Source organism: Gigantopelta aegis, chromosome 10 (genome assembly GCF_016097555.1).
Source record: "Gigantopelta aegis isolate Gae_Host chromosome 10, Gae_host_genome, whole genome shotgun sequence".
In the NCBI taxonomy this organism is placed as follows: Eukaryota; Metazoa; Mollusca; class Gastropoda; order Neomphalida; family Peltospiridae; genus Gigantopelta; species Gigantopelta aegis.
This window is the reverse complement of record NC_054708.1, coordinates 87,205,765-87,221,630: the sequence shown is the minus strand read 5'-3', so window position 1 is coordinate 87,221,630 and position 15,866 is coordinate 87,205,765. Positions and strand designations below refer to the sequence as shown.

The 15,866-nt window shown below is 40.1% G+C and overlaps 1 protein-coding gene across 2 annotated transcripts; it reads left to right on the top strand.

Annotated features, from left to right (window-relative positions):
• The first annotated feature begins 822 nt into the window (after nt 1–822).
• LOC121384214 (zinc finger protein 236-like) lies at nt 823–14,970 on the top strand. Of its 2 annotated transcripts, XM_041514499.1 has the most exons (5): nt 823–910; nt 6,762–7,347; nt 8,010–8,320; nt 10,833–11,145; nt 11,837–11,969. In XM_041514499.1, the coding sequence occupies exons 2-4, from the start codon at nt 6,786–6,788 to the stop codon at nt 11,103–11,105; spliced, it is 1,146 nt and encodes a 381-aa protein (XP_041370433.1). In that variant the 5' UTR covers nt 823–910; nt 6,762–6,785; the 3' UTR covers nt 11,106–11,145; nt 11,837–11,969. The 2 variants fall into 2 exon arrangements, with proteins under 2 accessions (XP_041370433.1, XP_041370432.1); XM_041514498.1 differs by lacking the exon at nt 10,833–11,145 and having other exon boundaries at nt 11,837–14,970.
• Nucleotides 14,971–15,866: the final 896 nt, after the last annotated feature.

Here is a 15,866-nt window from a genome sequence, read left to right as displayed (position 1 = left end):
AAGGTATAAACAAAAAACCCACCCAGAGTTAGAACGATTACATAGTTCGGTGTTCTCTAGCCCTGCCTTGTTTATAGGCTACACCTGTCAGGGCTAGAGGACACTAAAAGGAAATTATTATTAATGACTAGTGTGGCATTAGTAGTTGCAGGAAAGGACTCGTTGAGAAGTATGTCCATTTAAAACAGTTCATACAAAATTATTATTAACCCTTCTGTATGTAAATGTTTGTGTACTTGTAATGTTATTATCGTTGTTTGCTGGTTGCATAGTACCAAAGAAGAGAGTTCCGTGTCAAAGTTCACGGTGCACAGTCAAATATTTACGGAGTAAAAGCAGCTGTGGGTGTGATTGGTAGTAATATATGTGACGTTGATTATTTCTGCAAATACTATTATCCACTGACAATAAATAAATACACTTTTATTTCTTATACAGTTGTTATGCAGTATATACCAGAGGTTGAAACTAATGCGAGGTACCCCCCAAAATGGAACTGCACTTCTCAGCAAAAATGACGGTTGCTATTAAAAACATTAATTAAATCTCTTAAATGGAATGTGACCCCCCCCCCCCCCCACACACCACCACCACCACCACCATTTTCTTGCAGGTAGATTAGATGTGAGGTGCCACACTTTTTATTTCTGTACTTCCTGGGTGTGTTGATACGCTGCTTATATCAGTTTTATTAGTAAACGTTAACATTATCGGCCATAGGAATTGATTTGGTCTATTAGAACCTGCTGCCCCAACACAGAATACAACAAACCGCTGTAATCGAGACCAGCACATTGTTGATAATCAAGGTTAAGTGTTCGTGAGCGCTTTAACGAGTAGGAAACCAGTCTAATTCATCCACCGCCTGCGATTTCATATTTTTGTTATTTGATTTGTTATTTCGATAAAGGTAGGGACTAAAAACAGAATTATAAGTTGATTGATAGTTTCTTGAAACTACTAGTGCACTTTTTTTGTTTAATAGTACAGATTTAATGAGAAAACTGGCTAGAAGATGGGTTTGATTTACGTACAAACACTCGGCTGAAATCGGTTATTTCCGTTCATGACATGTATTATTTTGTATAACATTGTACAATAACAATGTAATAGTTATAGTAAAAGTATTTTGCATAAAGTATATGTATATAATTTATGCAAAGAGCTAATATAATAGGGGTTGACTGGTGGAATACACTAGCTATTCAACAGCGCTTAATGTGTACTGCTGTTTGTAATTGCATTCCACGCGAAATGAAACAAAGGGATAAACTGTTATGTACGGAAATACTCCGATTAGGGATGTCTATTTTTAGTTTTTACTTGCACACAAAATTAACGTTTATACCAAAGCATAATTTAGTTTTTACAATGCCTGAAAATTGGATGTGGGGGTGCATATAACGAGTGTGTTGTAAAATGGATGTATCATGGAATTTTCAGCAGCCATTTTTAATTACAATGTCTATTTTTATTTATTTCATAAAATTATACAATGTTTATTATTCCATATTTTAAACCATATTCGCAAAATTAAAATAACCTCAGGAAATTGTTAATTATTCGAATGTTTTAATCCTCCCCCCCCCCCCCCCCAGACATTTATTTTTAAATATAATAAAAACATGTCATGAATGTTTGATTTAATTTTAAATTTTAAATGTTTCATATTCTGAAACCTAATCAGCCGTAACTGTTTGTATCACATTAATTGACATGATTATTATTATACAGATAATTGATGACTTACATAATTTATTACAAAATTAATTACTTCATTATAAATGGTTAAAATAGGTGTCGACCCTAACAAAGACATCTGGAAAGGTGGGGTGGGGGAACTACCCTCCAACTCTGGCCCTCAGTTAAAAATGAGATTGATATATAAAATTACTTGCATCACAATAAGTCGAGAACGGTCGTTCAAGTTACAATATATCAAGAAAGTTGATAACGATAAGTACTTCGTTCTCCATACAATTTCTTGAACAAAACTACCACCATTACCTAAATTTGTATCAACTATGTACTGTACTACATTTGTAATTATAATTGTTAACTACTTAAGATTGAGAGTGGTGGACCCCCCACACCCACCCCCAAAATCCCGACAACTACACAAAACAAAACAAAAAACACAAAAAATACAAACAGAATGAAAACAAAAACACTGACGTAGGCCTATCTTTCGTTCCCATGTAGGCCTAATAACTAACACGTACTCGTATAGAAACGGGGATCGATTTCTCTACAGATCTTGTATAACAAAAATTGGTTCAAATCCTAATATGAAGACGATGTAAATTGTAACAGGGTTCACACATAATGTTCTAAACGTAGGGGATGGGCTAGGAACACAGTACTCACCACGTGAGGAACATTTTGTTGTCCCAAGACCTAGTGTATAAATATTATAATTCATATGGATAAACTTGGCGAACACTTATAATCATAGTAATATATAACCAAACTTGCTTTAAGAAAAAAAAACACACATTACTAAAAAAAGAATGGTCTTCACAAGTGTTGGGAAGAGCAAAACGCATTGCTCGAAATCGGTACTAGAGAGAAAAACATTGTTCAATGTCGTATACACGTCTTAAAATAATATATCCTATTAGACTGATTCGCTTGATTCGGTTTTTAAAAGAATCCACTACCTGCCAAAAAAAAAACCCACCCCAAAACCAAACACACACACACGCCCAAACAACAACCACGTTTAAGCACCTGGACCGAGAGACGATATGTGCACTTCACAAACCTCTAGGGCCCCACCCATCAAATAAGAAATTCAGCAAAACAAAACCCCACACTGAATGGTTGAATTGGAGTAAAGTTTGCGACTCACCTCTCCCTCCGACTCCCGTTACGATTTGTTGGTGGAATTGAACAATAAACATTTTGTGAAAGGGGTTCGATTTACGTAACAACCTAATAAGTTCTATGGCTAACATATCATCAGAACCAACCCCTAACCCCCCCCCCCCCCCCCCAAAAAAAAGAAAAAAAAAGACCCTCCTCCCCCCCCCCCCCCCCCCCCCCCCCCGAAAAAATAAGAATATTGATAAACCGCTGAAAGAAGGATGTAATGTTCTTTTGATTACCGAACCCGCTCTAATGACACGCCATGCATATTCGGTATATATCAAAATCTAGTTTTGTAAATGACTTCTACTATTTGGTGTCAAAGCCTGACAAAGGTAGTAACAGTGGCATTTGGCCCTATTTGACACATATTACGCCCTATTCGCCCAACTGCCATAGTGTGTGACACCAAATTGATTCCCCGTGTATGGGTTAGCAACTCCTGTCTATTCAGAGAGAGAGAGAGAGAGAGAGAGGGGGGGGGGGGGGGAGATAGGTTGGTAGCTTATTTCAGGGCTGACATAACTAGTTAGCCACTAATTTATAATCAAAATGGCTAAAATATTTAATATTTGGTTAAAACAATTGTATACTTAGATTAGTCACTTTTAACATGTTCATGGAAATACACTACATATAAAACAAATTGTCTTAAAACTATATCCTCCTTGTGTGGGCCCTGTACACCCAGATATATGGAGGCGGTGGCCCGACACACCCTCTGTCCTGATAGGTTAGTGGCGCATTCAACAGATGTTACATAACAAGACGTCTTTAAACTATATCCTCCTTGTGTGGGCCCTGTACACCCAGATATATACTACTCAAAAGAATTTAAGGGTCAGACGATATTTTCGACATTATTTTCTGAATGTCAATTATATTAGCTAGACCATAATGTCACGCATGGTATTGTTCCATTTTGACGAAAGTGGGTCTAAGCAACCCATAAATGAATTAAAATCCACTGTCATTGACACTGTCGACTAGTTCTAATGGCGAAAAAATGCTTACATTTGCACGTAAATTAGGGCGAAAGCGAAAGGTCTGCTAAGTGCCCATAACTTGCTTTTTCACAAAGCGCTTCATTTGCACGCTTTGCATGTGTATTCCATGTTCGAAATGCTGAATTTCCGTATAATTGGAGCTTGCGTTCGTGCACACTCCAAATTCGACAATGGTACGACGTCAACTGACTATCGAAGATCGAGGAAGGGCTATTGCTTGGCTTCAGGATGGCAATACGCAAGGAAATGTTGCTTTGAGACTTGGTGTCAGTCAGTGTGTCGTTGGCCGACTGTGGCAACGGTACCAAGCAACGAATTCTGTTCGAAATCGTCCACGTTCGGGAAGACCCCGAAGCACTACAAATAGAGAGGACCGCTACATCACCAATATGGCTCTACGTCAACGCACAACCACTGCACGCCGATTACGTGACAATCTGCGGACTGCCGACTGGAACTCGAGTGTCTGATCAAACCATACGCAATCGTCTGAGAGCCAATAATCTACGCTGCCGTCGCCAGGCTGTTCGACTACCACTCCTACCACTCCTACCACGTCACAGAACGGCCAGACGTCACTGGTGCACACTTCATCTGCGGTGGCAACGTGTTCATTGGGGTCGAGTGATGTTCACTGATGAGTCCAGGTTTAGTTTCCAGTTCAACGACGGTCGGGTTCGTGTCTACAGACGTCCTGGGGAGCGCTTCGCTGACGTTAACGTTAGACAACGTCACCGTTTCGATGGTGGCAGCGTCATGGTGTGGGGCGGCATCTCTATCCATCACAGGACCCCCCTCTATGTGGTGGATGGCAATCTGAATGGAATCCGCTATCTGAATGAGAGTATCCGGCCGTTGGTTCTCCCAGGCCTTCAGCAGATTGGCGGCGGGGCAGTTCTGCAGGATGACAATGCCAGACCCCACCGCGCCAGGGTGGTAACGGACTTTCTCAGACAAGGTATCGCCAGGATGGATTGGCCAGCATATTCGCCTGACTTGGCCCCAATAGAGTCGCCTGGGACGAATTAGGCAGGAGAGTTCGGGATAACCATGCCCCTCCGGTCAACCTTCATGATCTGGGTCAACTTCTTATGGCAGAGTGGCAGGCCATTCCCCAAGAGTTCTTCAGACGTCTGATCAACAGTATGAGGCAACGATGTGTCGAGTGTATTCGCGCCAGGGGTGGATTCACATACTATTAAACGAATGTTCTAATGTGTAAAAAACCTTCAACTTTGACAGCATGTCATGTGACAACCGTGTATACAGTGACGTTTATTTGTGGTTTTTTGTAAATATGGAACAATAAATTAAATTTTTGGTGTAGTTTACATCATCAATGTAATACACTCTGAAACTTATTTGGTTATAAATTTTTGACCCTTAAATTCTTTTGAGTAGTATATATGGCGGCGGTGGCCCGACACACCCTCTGTCCTGATAGGTTAGTGGCGCATTCAGCAGATGTTACATAACAAGACGTCTTTAAACTCTCACAACACTAGAACATGTTTGTTTTTAAACAATATTTATTCAAATGAATGAAGTGTATCGGCAAACAGGCGGTAAGCCTATATAAATGAAGTGTATCGACAAACAGGCAATAAGCCTATATAAATGAAGTGTATCGGCAAACAGGCGGTAAGCCTATATAAATGAAGTGTATCGGCAAACAGGCAGTAAGCCTATATAAATGAAGTGTATCGGCAAACAGGCAGTAAGCCTGTATAAATGAAGTGTATCGGCAAACAGGCAGTAAGCCTGTATAAATGAAGTGTATCGGCAAACAGGCAGTAAGCCTATATAAATGCCTCTCTACACTATAGGACACTACTAGGACATGTCATCCCCGCACTGATCCATTTGGATCTTCAGCCCTGAAAGATAATATCGGCCAAAAGCGGGCTCTTTATCTGAGCGGGAAGCTTATCATAACGTCCATGCAGAAAGAAGGAACATCAGATAGTGTTAAAATATATATGTATTACCAAAGTCGCATCTTCGTATTATACAGAGTTCAGTGAGTCACATTTACTTGAAGACCCTAAATAAAACCATTTAATCATAGCCCTCTTGAGCCATTTACCCTATTTTTCAAAGTACTTACTTTTCTGTTTTAAATAAAATGTATTTACAGCTATAATCTGATTAAAATTAGCTCTACTGGTCTCACCAGTAGATCTAACAGCATTGCGTGGACTCCCCATGTCCAGGTGACATTTAATCTATAAATAACAATTTAAATATCGACCAATTACACTTCGCCTTTTATAACGTTATTCGGGAGCATACAAATTTAAAAAAATATCTGTCGAGACTATTTATGCAATAGGCGAACTTGTTGGTCTATTTCAACATTGAAAACACGGGGAAATGTGCAGTATAAACTCTGGATTGTATACTAGTATAAACAGATTTTATGGCTATACCATCACGGGTTTGTTTTTTCGTCTTGAAACGAATTTTATATAAAATTTTATATTGAAATTAGGTTCTGGCATACGTCGTAATTCACCCGAATCATTTCGTTATACCCTCGGCATAATCCCGAATGTTTTCAAATTCTTTTCAAATCACTGGCATGATTTTGCAAGTAAGGTTTTGATTGGTCGAATGAAAGGTCAGCTGGACATAAGCTCCAACGGGCTGCTGTTAGATCCACATGTAATAGTGGAGCTAATTTTAATTAGATTATTGCAGCTATAGCAAACACCAGGTTGGATTGGCGTGGGTCACACCTAACAATTTAAACAAGCAGTTTTAAGTACAGGTATTGATAATTAAGTTCAATTAACGGTAAAAAAAAAGCTGTACTAACTGGAACCCTTTTTACACTGCCTAATAATTAGGTCAGTGTCTGTATTATTCCTTCTGCTCTGTTTGCAGATTTATGCTGACGATCGCGTTGCCATGGACAAGCAGTATTCGGTCGAGTTCTTCGTCTCGTTCATAGACGCCATGCAGAAGCTGTGTCGGGACTATCTGCACTTCGAGCAGGGCGTGGAGCTGAGCGGCTACCTGGCCCTGGAGATCGACAACATCAAGAAGGAGCGCTATGTGCTTAGCGAGTTCGTGCAGAGCACGGGCCAGGTGATCAGCGAGAGCTACTGCACGAAGGCCTTCAAGACCGTCAAGAAACTCCCAGAACGAAACACGGACGCGGAGAACGTCGTGCCAACAAGACAGTCCAATCATTCAAGATGGGGACAGAGGCACGGGCAGATTGGTGACGTCACGCCGAACCGATATCGAAAGTCATCGACACCGTCGTCATCATCATCATCACTACTGCACGGCAGAACGCACACCATCACGTCATCATCACTAGAAGAACTGTCAGAAGTGGAAGCATCACGTGATCAAAGTCAGCAACCATTATTATCGAAATGGACCACGCAGACTGGAAGCGTTTCTCGGGGGTCAAAACGAAATACCCTTGACACATTGTCTGATTCACCGAGTAACAAAAAAGGTAATCATTGAAGATGTTCAAATAGACAAGTTTTATGTATTATTGTTCAATGTTACTTTCCAAGACCGTATGCTAGTATATACTTATGAACCTTTTATATTAAAAATATATTTGATCTGTAAAATTTACCAATATTAGATTAGTTACTTTCCATATTGTCTACTAAATTCGGACCTACTAATACTGCTTCTACTGTCTACACAGGCATATGCTTTATCCGGATGCTAGCAACCGAGCTGAACGTGTTATTTTTAGGTCGGAAATGTCATGGTCAATTCATACTTTGAGTTGCCGACCTCATGCGAAACTGAATTTTTATTATTATTATTATTAGGTCGACGCATTTTATACTAAAAAACGTTGAACGACGTGCACCAAAATTTACTATGAACTGTGTTAAAACCACACTGACTTCACTGAAACATGAGGATTAGGTTTGAACAGAAGCAAGACTGGGCTAGTCAAATGAATCTAGCTTCACAAATGGCATTCATTGTCAAACCAGCGTTGAGAAATAGGAAACTAACTTTAATCTGAAATGCTGAAAAATGACGTTTATTCAACTTTGATATACATGTATTAGTGATTTTGGCTTTGTAAATGTAAAGGTCATCACGTGCCAGTACTTGCGATTTCACATGTTGTTATGCGTGTTCCTTCAGAAAAAGTCGACCCCAGCACCTGTGTGGTGAATGTGATGACGGAGTCGCCCCCGACTCACCACGTTGTCCCCGACCTGGCTGACACCGTGTCGTTACCGCTGTCCAACACCGTCATAATCAAAGACGAAACAGACACTTTCTTACAAACCTCAGCAGACGACAGCAATGCGATGCAGTCGACGAACAACGCGATTGATGAAGGTCAACAACAGTCGATGAATAATTTTCATATCTCCCCTCATGCCATGCACGGGGCTTCAAGTTCCAGTATTACCTCAGCCGGCGAAGCTAACATGGACTCGCAGTTTAAGGTATTTCTTTAGGAATTAAGTTTGGCTTTCGTCACAAACACCATGGGCGGATGTGTGTGTGTGTATCTGTGTAGCTGTGTGTGTGAATGGTGATGGCGTGAAGTGTTTAATGTTCTTTATACAGAGTATCGGGTGCACAGTGAGTCAATGACCCTACCTTTTGATCAAATACATCAAAATTACTCTACAGTGCCTGATATAAAATACTATCTTGTACTCTTTTAAGATAAATACGTCATGCAACCTGATTCATGTGATATTTTTTGTCGTTTATAAGGGCGGATCTAGGAGTCCCGGAGGGGTCTAGATTTTTAAATTAGGACCTTTTAATCTCCGAAACCCACCGAGTCTTCAGAAAACTGTTTACGCTTTGATGATCTAAAATATATTGGCTTTTATGCGAGCTACGAAAACAGTCCTTGGCTTTTGAAAAACAAAGCCGAGTGACAAATCGCACACCTCAAAACACTTAGGCGAGTGAAAAATCGCACTCCTCAAAATGCTAAGGCGAGTGAAAACCAAGCATTATTAATTGATGAAGTAATTGGTACATGTAAATGCAGAGACTTATGTTGTAAAAATGAACCAATAAACCAATAATGTTTTCTTCTAATTTTATGTTTGGTTTATTAGTGGTCTGACTTCTTTTCCCTTTCAGGAATGGATTTATAATTTATTAAAAGGTTTCAGGAGTAGTACTATAGAAATATAATTATGACATGTATATATTGATGCAGACAATTTGATTTTTTAATTACAATATGTACTATTCAGATAATTTGATGCACACATTATATATATACCTTTTCAGTGTTAGATGGTTTGATGAACGTGGAGCTAAACATACACAGGAATCAACTTGTCTTGAATTTCATTATTATGTGCAATAAATATGATTAAGATAGTTGGGATGGGGAAAAAACACTAGGTTCCGAGGAGATGGTTCGTGAACTACGACCCAAGGATCTCAGGTGTGCAGTGCCGACTCATATTATTAAAACATTTTTTTTTTTTAATTAACGAGAAGCGTAGGCCTACAATTAGTTCAATTGATAAGTGTTGGTTGGGACATTGACATTTACGTGGCATTTTTAATTCAACAATCACGCAACCAGTCTCCCTCCCTCAACATTTTGTAACACGCCATTTGACCTACCGCTACAAGTTACGAACGGTTCTGACAGAGTTACGACATTGATCTAGAACGGCCCCAATGTTGTTGATAAAAAATATACAAACTCTGACAAAATCTGTCATTACAAAGGATTTTATTCCAAACGTGGGATGCCATAATAAAGATAATAAAACCCCCCATAATTTTAGACATCATCATCAATGCGTAATAAGTTGTTAAGTAGACCAGCGTGTGCGTGCAGAATTCCAACAGTAAAAATAATCTGACCCCGATAGCTCTGATTGGTCAATATGCCACATACTACTGCGCATCCAATCATGTTCCCAGTCACATGGTATGTGACTTTCTGACAAACGAAACAAAAATTAAATAGTCGGCAATGATCATTGATTACTGTTACTATAGTGTGTACATGTACATATGTATATGTACATATATATATATATATATATATATATATGCACATTCATTAACCTGGCTGAAATACAAATATTTAAATGAAGTTTTATTTGATTTTTTTTTAAGGATAAAAAAGAAAAATAATAGACGTAAAAAATACCTATGCTTATTCCTACATACCTATTATCATTTCTTTTCCTTCTTTTTATTATTTCGTTTAAATTTTTTTTTTTTTTTTAAAGAAAGTATAAAATTACACGATTGCCGTTTTTGTGACCTTGCGTAGGCTTTGTAGGCTAACAGTTATGAACTAATCGAGACAATTTTGCCAACTTCGCTGATTTCCGTAACAAGTTTATTTGTGTAGGCTACAGAAGCCGCTATTTAATTCAATCCCTTTTCTCTTTTTGTCATAACTATATGAACAGTATAAATGAGTTATCCTTATCAGACGTTGTGATCTGTTACCTTACAAAAGTGGACTGTTTCTAATTAATAATTTATAAAATAGGCAAAGACGTTTTGATCGGATTGGTTTGTCTTCGAAGATTTCTATTAAACCTGTGTTTTCAGATTTGTATTGCAAAGATAAGTACCAGTCATATATTAAAATCTTGCATGGAAGCTACCGTTCTCGTAAAAAAAAAATTCTGGTATTAAACGTATCTTTCTATCGGCTGCATAAGGTAAATCAGTATACAAAATTATTTTACGTGCGCTGTATGTTAATAGATTGAGAAAAGCAACAGTATACCCCTTGACTCGACCAATAACAACACCTCTGCCAACGATTTGAACCGGACCGAACATCTACGAGTGAAACCACGGCGAAGTCGACAGTACATCTTTTGAGTTTTGAAGAAATCACGAAGATTCATTAGTGGAAGAATTCTTTAAAAGGAGAATGTGTGTTCGTCTTAACGAATTTGAAACTGTCTCGCCAACTTACTACTTGTCTGCCTGCTTCTGTCTTTACAGATGAAGAATTCCGGATGTCGAAGGTCCCAGATGTCCTGTGCTGGCCAGACAGACATGCACCCCCATCACTTAATGGGCACAGACAGGCGCGGACTCGGACACGACGGCTGGTCGTCGAATATGACCATCGAACAGAGGCTGGCCTACAACGAGAAGACTAAACTGAGAATGAGGAAATACCGCGAGCGGAAGAGACAGAGGGAACGAGAAAGATTTGTGCATGACATTAAACAGTGTCTCGACGTGCTGGACACTAGCGTCAATCAGAGTTGATGCACGTCAGCGGTAACACAGACAGTGAACAGAATGCGAGGCAAGTTCCTAAAGGAGTTGATTGGGATACCGTTTGTGATACATTGATGAATTCTGGAGAAATCGTTTTATCAGGCTTGTGCAAAGGTTTTCATAAATCATATAATAAAGATGGAACCGGGCAGCAAGAGCAGATATCAGATCCACAAACAAATCTAAGACATCTAGTCGCAAAGAGATATAAGTATGTGGATGCATATTGGTGACTGGAGCCCATAAAACGTTTAATGTAAAGACTTCAGTGAAGTTTAAACCACTGTATAATTATGGAACTTGGTAATATTTTTATTCAGTTACTATCTCTTAAACCTTTGAAATGTTTTAGACAGACATGTTTATTTTCTGTTCACAACTGGGGATAGGGCCTTTAGTTTGGTCCTTTCCCGAGTTCACTAAGGCTACAAACAGAAAATCAACATCCATATCCACGTGGCATAGACAGCTGGTTTTGAATACGAAACTGTGGGTTGTTTTGGTGGTTTTTTGCATTTGTACAAGTCACGAATGTGTGCGTTTACTTGGCGACTATTTGATCTTTGGAAAGTGATAGTTTTCAAAGCACAGTGTGCTCTAGTCCTGTGTCACAAGTACATGTCTCTGGGCTATAGAACCCTTTGGATACATGGCTGAATATTTGAATGTTGTTTGCCTGTGTTTACTATTATATAAATAGTTGTTCACATCTATTTCAGAACCCATCAGAAAGTCCAAAACAGTCCGGCGCTTCTGACCTGGTGTCGGGTAACGAGAACCCAGACGGCATCCTCGACGAAAAGGGATCCGCAGCCGAAACCAAGAGCGAGGACTTGCAGTTAGAAATGGACTTCCAGTCACTGGGTCCTTCCTCGATCTCACACCTGAGCTACCAGTCTTTCATGAACTCTCAGTTCCGCGACGTGAAAATGCACAAGTGTCAGCACTGCGACTTCCGGACCGAGTACCAGGGCAACCTGAAGCGCCACATGCGCGTGCACACGGGCGAGTTCTTCCACTGCAGCCTGTGTCCGCGCCACTTCTCCGACAAGTACGAGCTGTCGATCCACATGCAGCTGCACACGGGCACCATCACGTGCAGGTACTGCGGCGAGGAGTTCACCTCCAAGAACAGGCGCTGGGAGCACGAGCGGCAGCACAAGCGAGACCTGCCGCAGATGTAGCAGCACGATGTTGTTGAAGATAGTTCAGCGGAGGTTGCGATTCAAAAACATTATGGGAACGTGTACGTGTCGAAACCTGAAATGCGCTTTACGTCACAACTTCGTGCGGTCTATTTAAACGTTGCACGTTCTATTCGTGTAGAATATTGTTCATAAACGTGTACTTAATTGATATCTACATGGTAAGTATATATGAAATTTGTATAGTGCGCTGAAGTGTTAAAATATTCTGTTAAAGTGGTGTGTGCGAACTTGGCAAGAAATCATCTTAACAACACGTGGAATATAGTACCGGTACGTTAAGACTAATCACACACAGAAAGGTGATAGGACAAGAAGGCTTTGGAAAGGACATGAGAGATAATAAAAGGAAGATGGAAGGGCTAGCTCTCAGTAGCACGCGTTTTCACTTACATTGGATCCAAGTTAACTGCAATTCGTGTACGGGTACCTGTTTACACGTGCATGTTTGGAATCGCAATCTTCCGACTGAGACTTTTCATACACATCACAAAAACAGACTCTGGGCTACACGATAGACAAAAAGAAACACAAGTTACCTCAGATGTAGCAGCAGATGTCTGGTTATAGGGCATGCATGTTGGTACTTTCCAAGTGAGACGCCACAAAGACTACAGTCTGCATTTTAAGGCATTATTTAATTGTTGTAATTCTTTAGTCCGGTTTGACTTTTATTTATGAATTGATGTAACTGTGTTGTCATACGTTTTTGTTATGGAATAACTTTCTAACAAATATTATGTTTATTTGTATTGTGGCCTAAGTCGGGTTCATAAATATTGATTAATTTGAAAGAACATCGTAACTTATTAATATTAGCATCCACAACAGAATACTTTCCTATTACCGCCAATACTTTCCCTATTACGGCCAATACTTTCCCTGTTACGGCCAATACTTTCCCTATTACGGCCAGTACTTTCCCTGTTACGGCCAATAATTTCCCTATTACGGCCAATACTTTCCCTATTACGGCCAATACTTTCCTATCACGGCCAGTACTTTTCTAGTATGGCCAATACTCGACAAGATGGTGAAGAAGTAGAAGAGGTAAAGCCGGTTGGTGACTACGTTCACTAACTGGCTATACACAGCAGAACTGGGAGGTGTATATTTAAACAGTTGTTTTTAGGTAGATTCACATTTAACTTTTACATATCGACCATAGACCTTTAAGATTTTGTGGGTATTGTTTAAAACTGTCGGTGTCATTTGCATAAAATTAATTATTCGTGTCATGATTTTCATAAAACTATCTGTCGTATGTCAATGTGTTTATTACAAATATCAGGAGTATCATATTTATGTCGCAATTTGTGTTTGTGCTTATTTTTGACGCAGATGTTTTATGTTTATTGGTACATTGGTAATATGGTATCAACATGAAACAGGCCGAACACAGTACTTACGGCAAGAGTGTTACACCAGTGTATGATTCTTATAAGGCAGATGAGTGACATTTCACACTAATTATGTGCAATATTTAGGGATTCATTTCTATATTTTGAACCATGCCTTTGCATTCAATTTGAAATAAGTTTGTTTGTTGTGCTGAGAACAGCAACGAATGCAGTTGTCATCCATGGCTTATTTAAGTTCGCACTGTGCATTATGAAACTAATTTAGTCTGCGTATTATATTTTAACCATACTTTTCTTTCATAATGAAGGGGTGGGTGTAGATCAGTGATAGACCGTGACGGATTAAAGGGTCAGTCGAACATGGGGCGAGACGGGGGTGTCTCTAAGTTCCAACCAGTTCCCCGCTACTGGTACTTTACTGTCTGTGGTAAATACGTATAGAGAATCTCGTGTTGCTGTTTCCAAGAACTAGCCTGTGTGACGACTGCTGGTTTCCTTGTTCTGTCGACCGAGTGTCGAACTAACCATTTGTTAGACACCAGATAGACGTCGTTTAAACTACACAATTGTCGTTGTACAAATATTCGTTTCTTTTGTTTCAAATTAGGATCAACGTCTGGATTCACAGAACATAGCTCATACTCTAGTATCGAAAAAAAGAGGCATTCCATTTGACATTGGTCAAAATTGTTTATGACCCCTTTCAATTTTGATGAATCTTGGTGTGTATCAGTTTACATTAAATGGTTACTGTGTATTTTTTGTATTTTTTTTAAACTCAATCCGACCTTAAGTATTGGATCAAAGTGGGTTCAAACCTTGAAAATTGAAGGTGGGCATGCAAATTTCACCAGGTTTTGATTGAATTAATATGAAGTGTCCCTAAAGTTATAATCACACAATTAGTACCTGGAAGATGGAACTTCTTCTTTAAAAATAGTAACCATTATAGAAAGACTTCGGATATAAGAAGCCAGTATGTCGCAGTTACTAACAGGAAAGACAAATTTATTTAAGGCAGAATCATACACAAAACCCGAGAATAAGTAAATAATTACAATTTTACATGGAATATCAACAAAAAAACCAAACACAACTTCAGCAGGGGTTGTGGTAGCAGCTATATATTCACTTTTCAACTGCTCCCACCCCTCCTGCTTGTTCGTCGTGTATAGTTTGGATCTCGTCTAATTAATGGGAGTAATAGTACTAGAGTTGTGAAGCTTTTGTGTTTCCATTTAAACGATTTGCCTCTCAGGGCAAAACCAATAAATAAATTTACACTTGTACAGAAGTTGACTTCTTTATGTTGTGCTTAGTTTATACGGATTCAGGTTTCATCTCTCTGTCTCTCTCACGACTGGTTTAAAGCTGCAGTCCCTGGAATATTTTTATTATTTAAGCATTTAGAATAAATGATTCAGTCCTGTTTGGTACATAAAAGGTCCACCACATCCCTATAGTTTCGCAATGCTCGCTTATCTACATTATCTAGGTCAACTACAAACGCAATGGCCAGCTTTGTTTTTCTTCATTTAAGCGGCCCTCACATGTCGGTCGCGATTTTAGGTCGTGACAATCCCATAGACACGTCGCTAGGGCCCCGCCCGGCGGCCTGCCGGAAACCGATCGGTGATCTGGCGGCCGCCTGACGTTTTTGACAAAAATTATTGGAAACAAATCCGCCGGGCGCCGTGGGATTTTCACAGGGCCCCTGACGGATCCCGGGCGATTGTACGACATCGCCTGGGCGCCCCGCTGGTCCCGACCGCCCCCCCCCCCCCCCCCCCCGGCGGCTTCTAAACGGCCCCCACGCAGGACCCCAACTGCCACCCCAAGATAATGTACAACTTTATACAACGCATCTATATATACTCGAGGCGCGGACGCCGGGTGAAAGCCCGACATCAATTGCCAGGCGCCAGGACGCCTACCGATCTATTCTTTGATCAGCCGGCGCCCGCCAGTTATCTAGCGGCGTCCGGCCGACGCCATGACGGCCGCACTGTCTCCACTGCGATACAATGTTCAAAGGGCACCGCCCGGGCCCCGACTAATATGTGAGGGTATACGTCGCAGACATGAAATTCGCCCGATTCATCCACGGGCTCAAAATCCCCCGGCGATTAGAAAAATCGCGCGGACGCCGGCTGATATGTGAGGGCCGCTTTATCATGACGCCA

What these genes read in the sequence shown, in the direction of transcription:
- LOC121384214 (XM_041514498.1), top strand. Translation starts at nt 6,786, where the DNA reads ATGGACAAGCAGTATTCGGTCGAGTTCTTCGTCTCGTTCATAGACGCC. An exon ending in TTCACCGAGTAACAAAAAAG is followed by an intron (nt 7,348 to 8,009) that starts GTAATCATTGAA and finishes GTGTTCCTTCAG; the next exon opens with AAAAAGTCGACCCCAGCACC. An exon ending in ACATGGACTCGCAGTTTAAG is followed by an intron (nt 8,321 to 11,836) that starts GTATTTCTTTAG and finishes CATCTATTTCAG; the next exon opens with AACCCATCAGAAAGTCCAAA.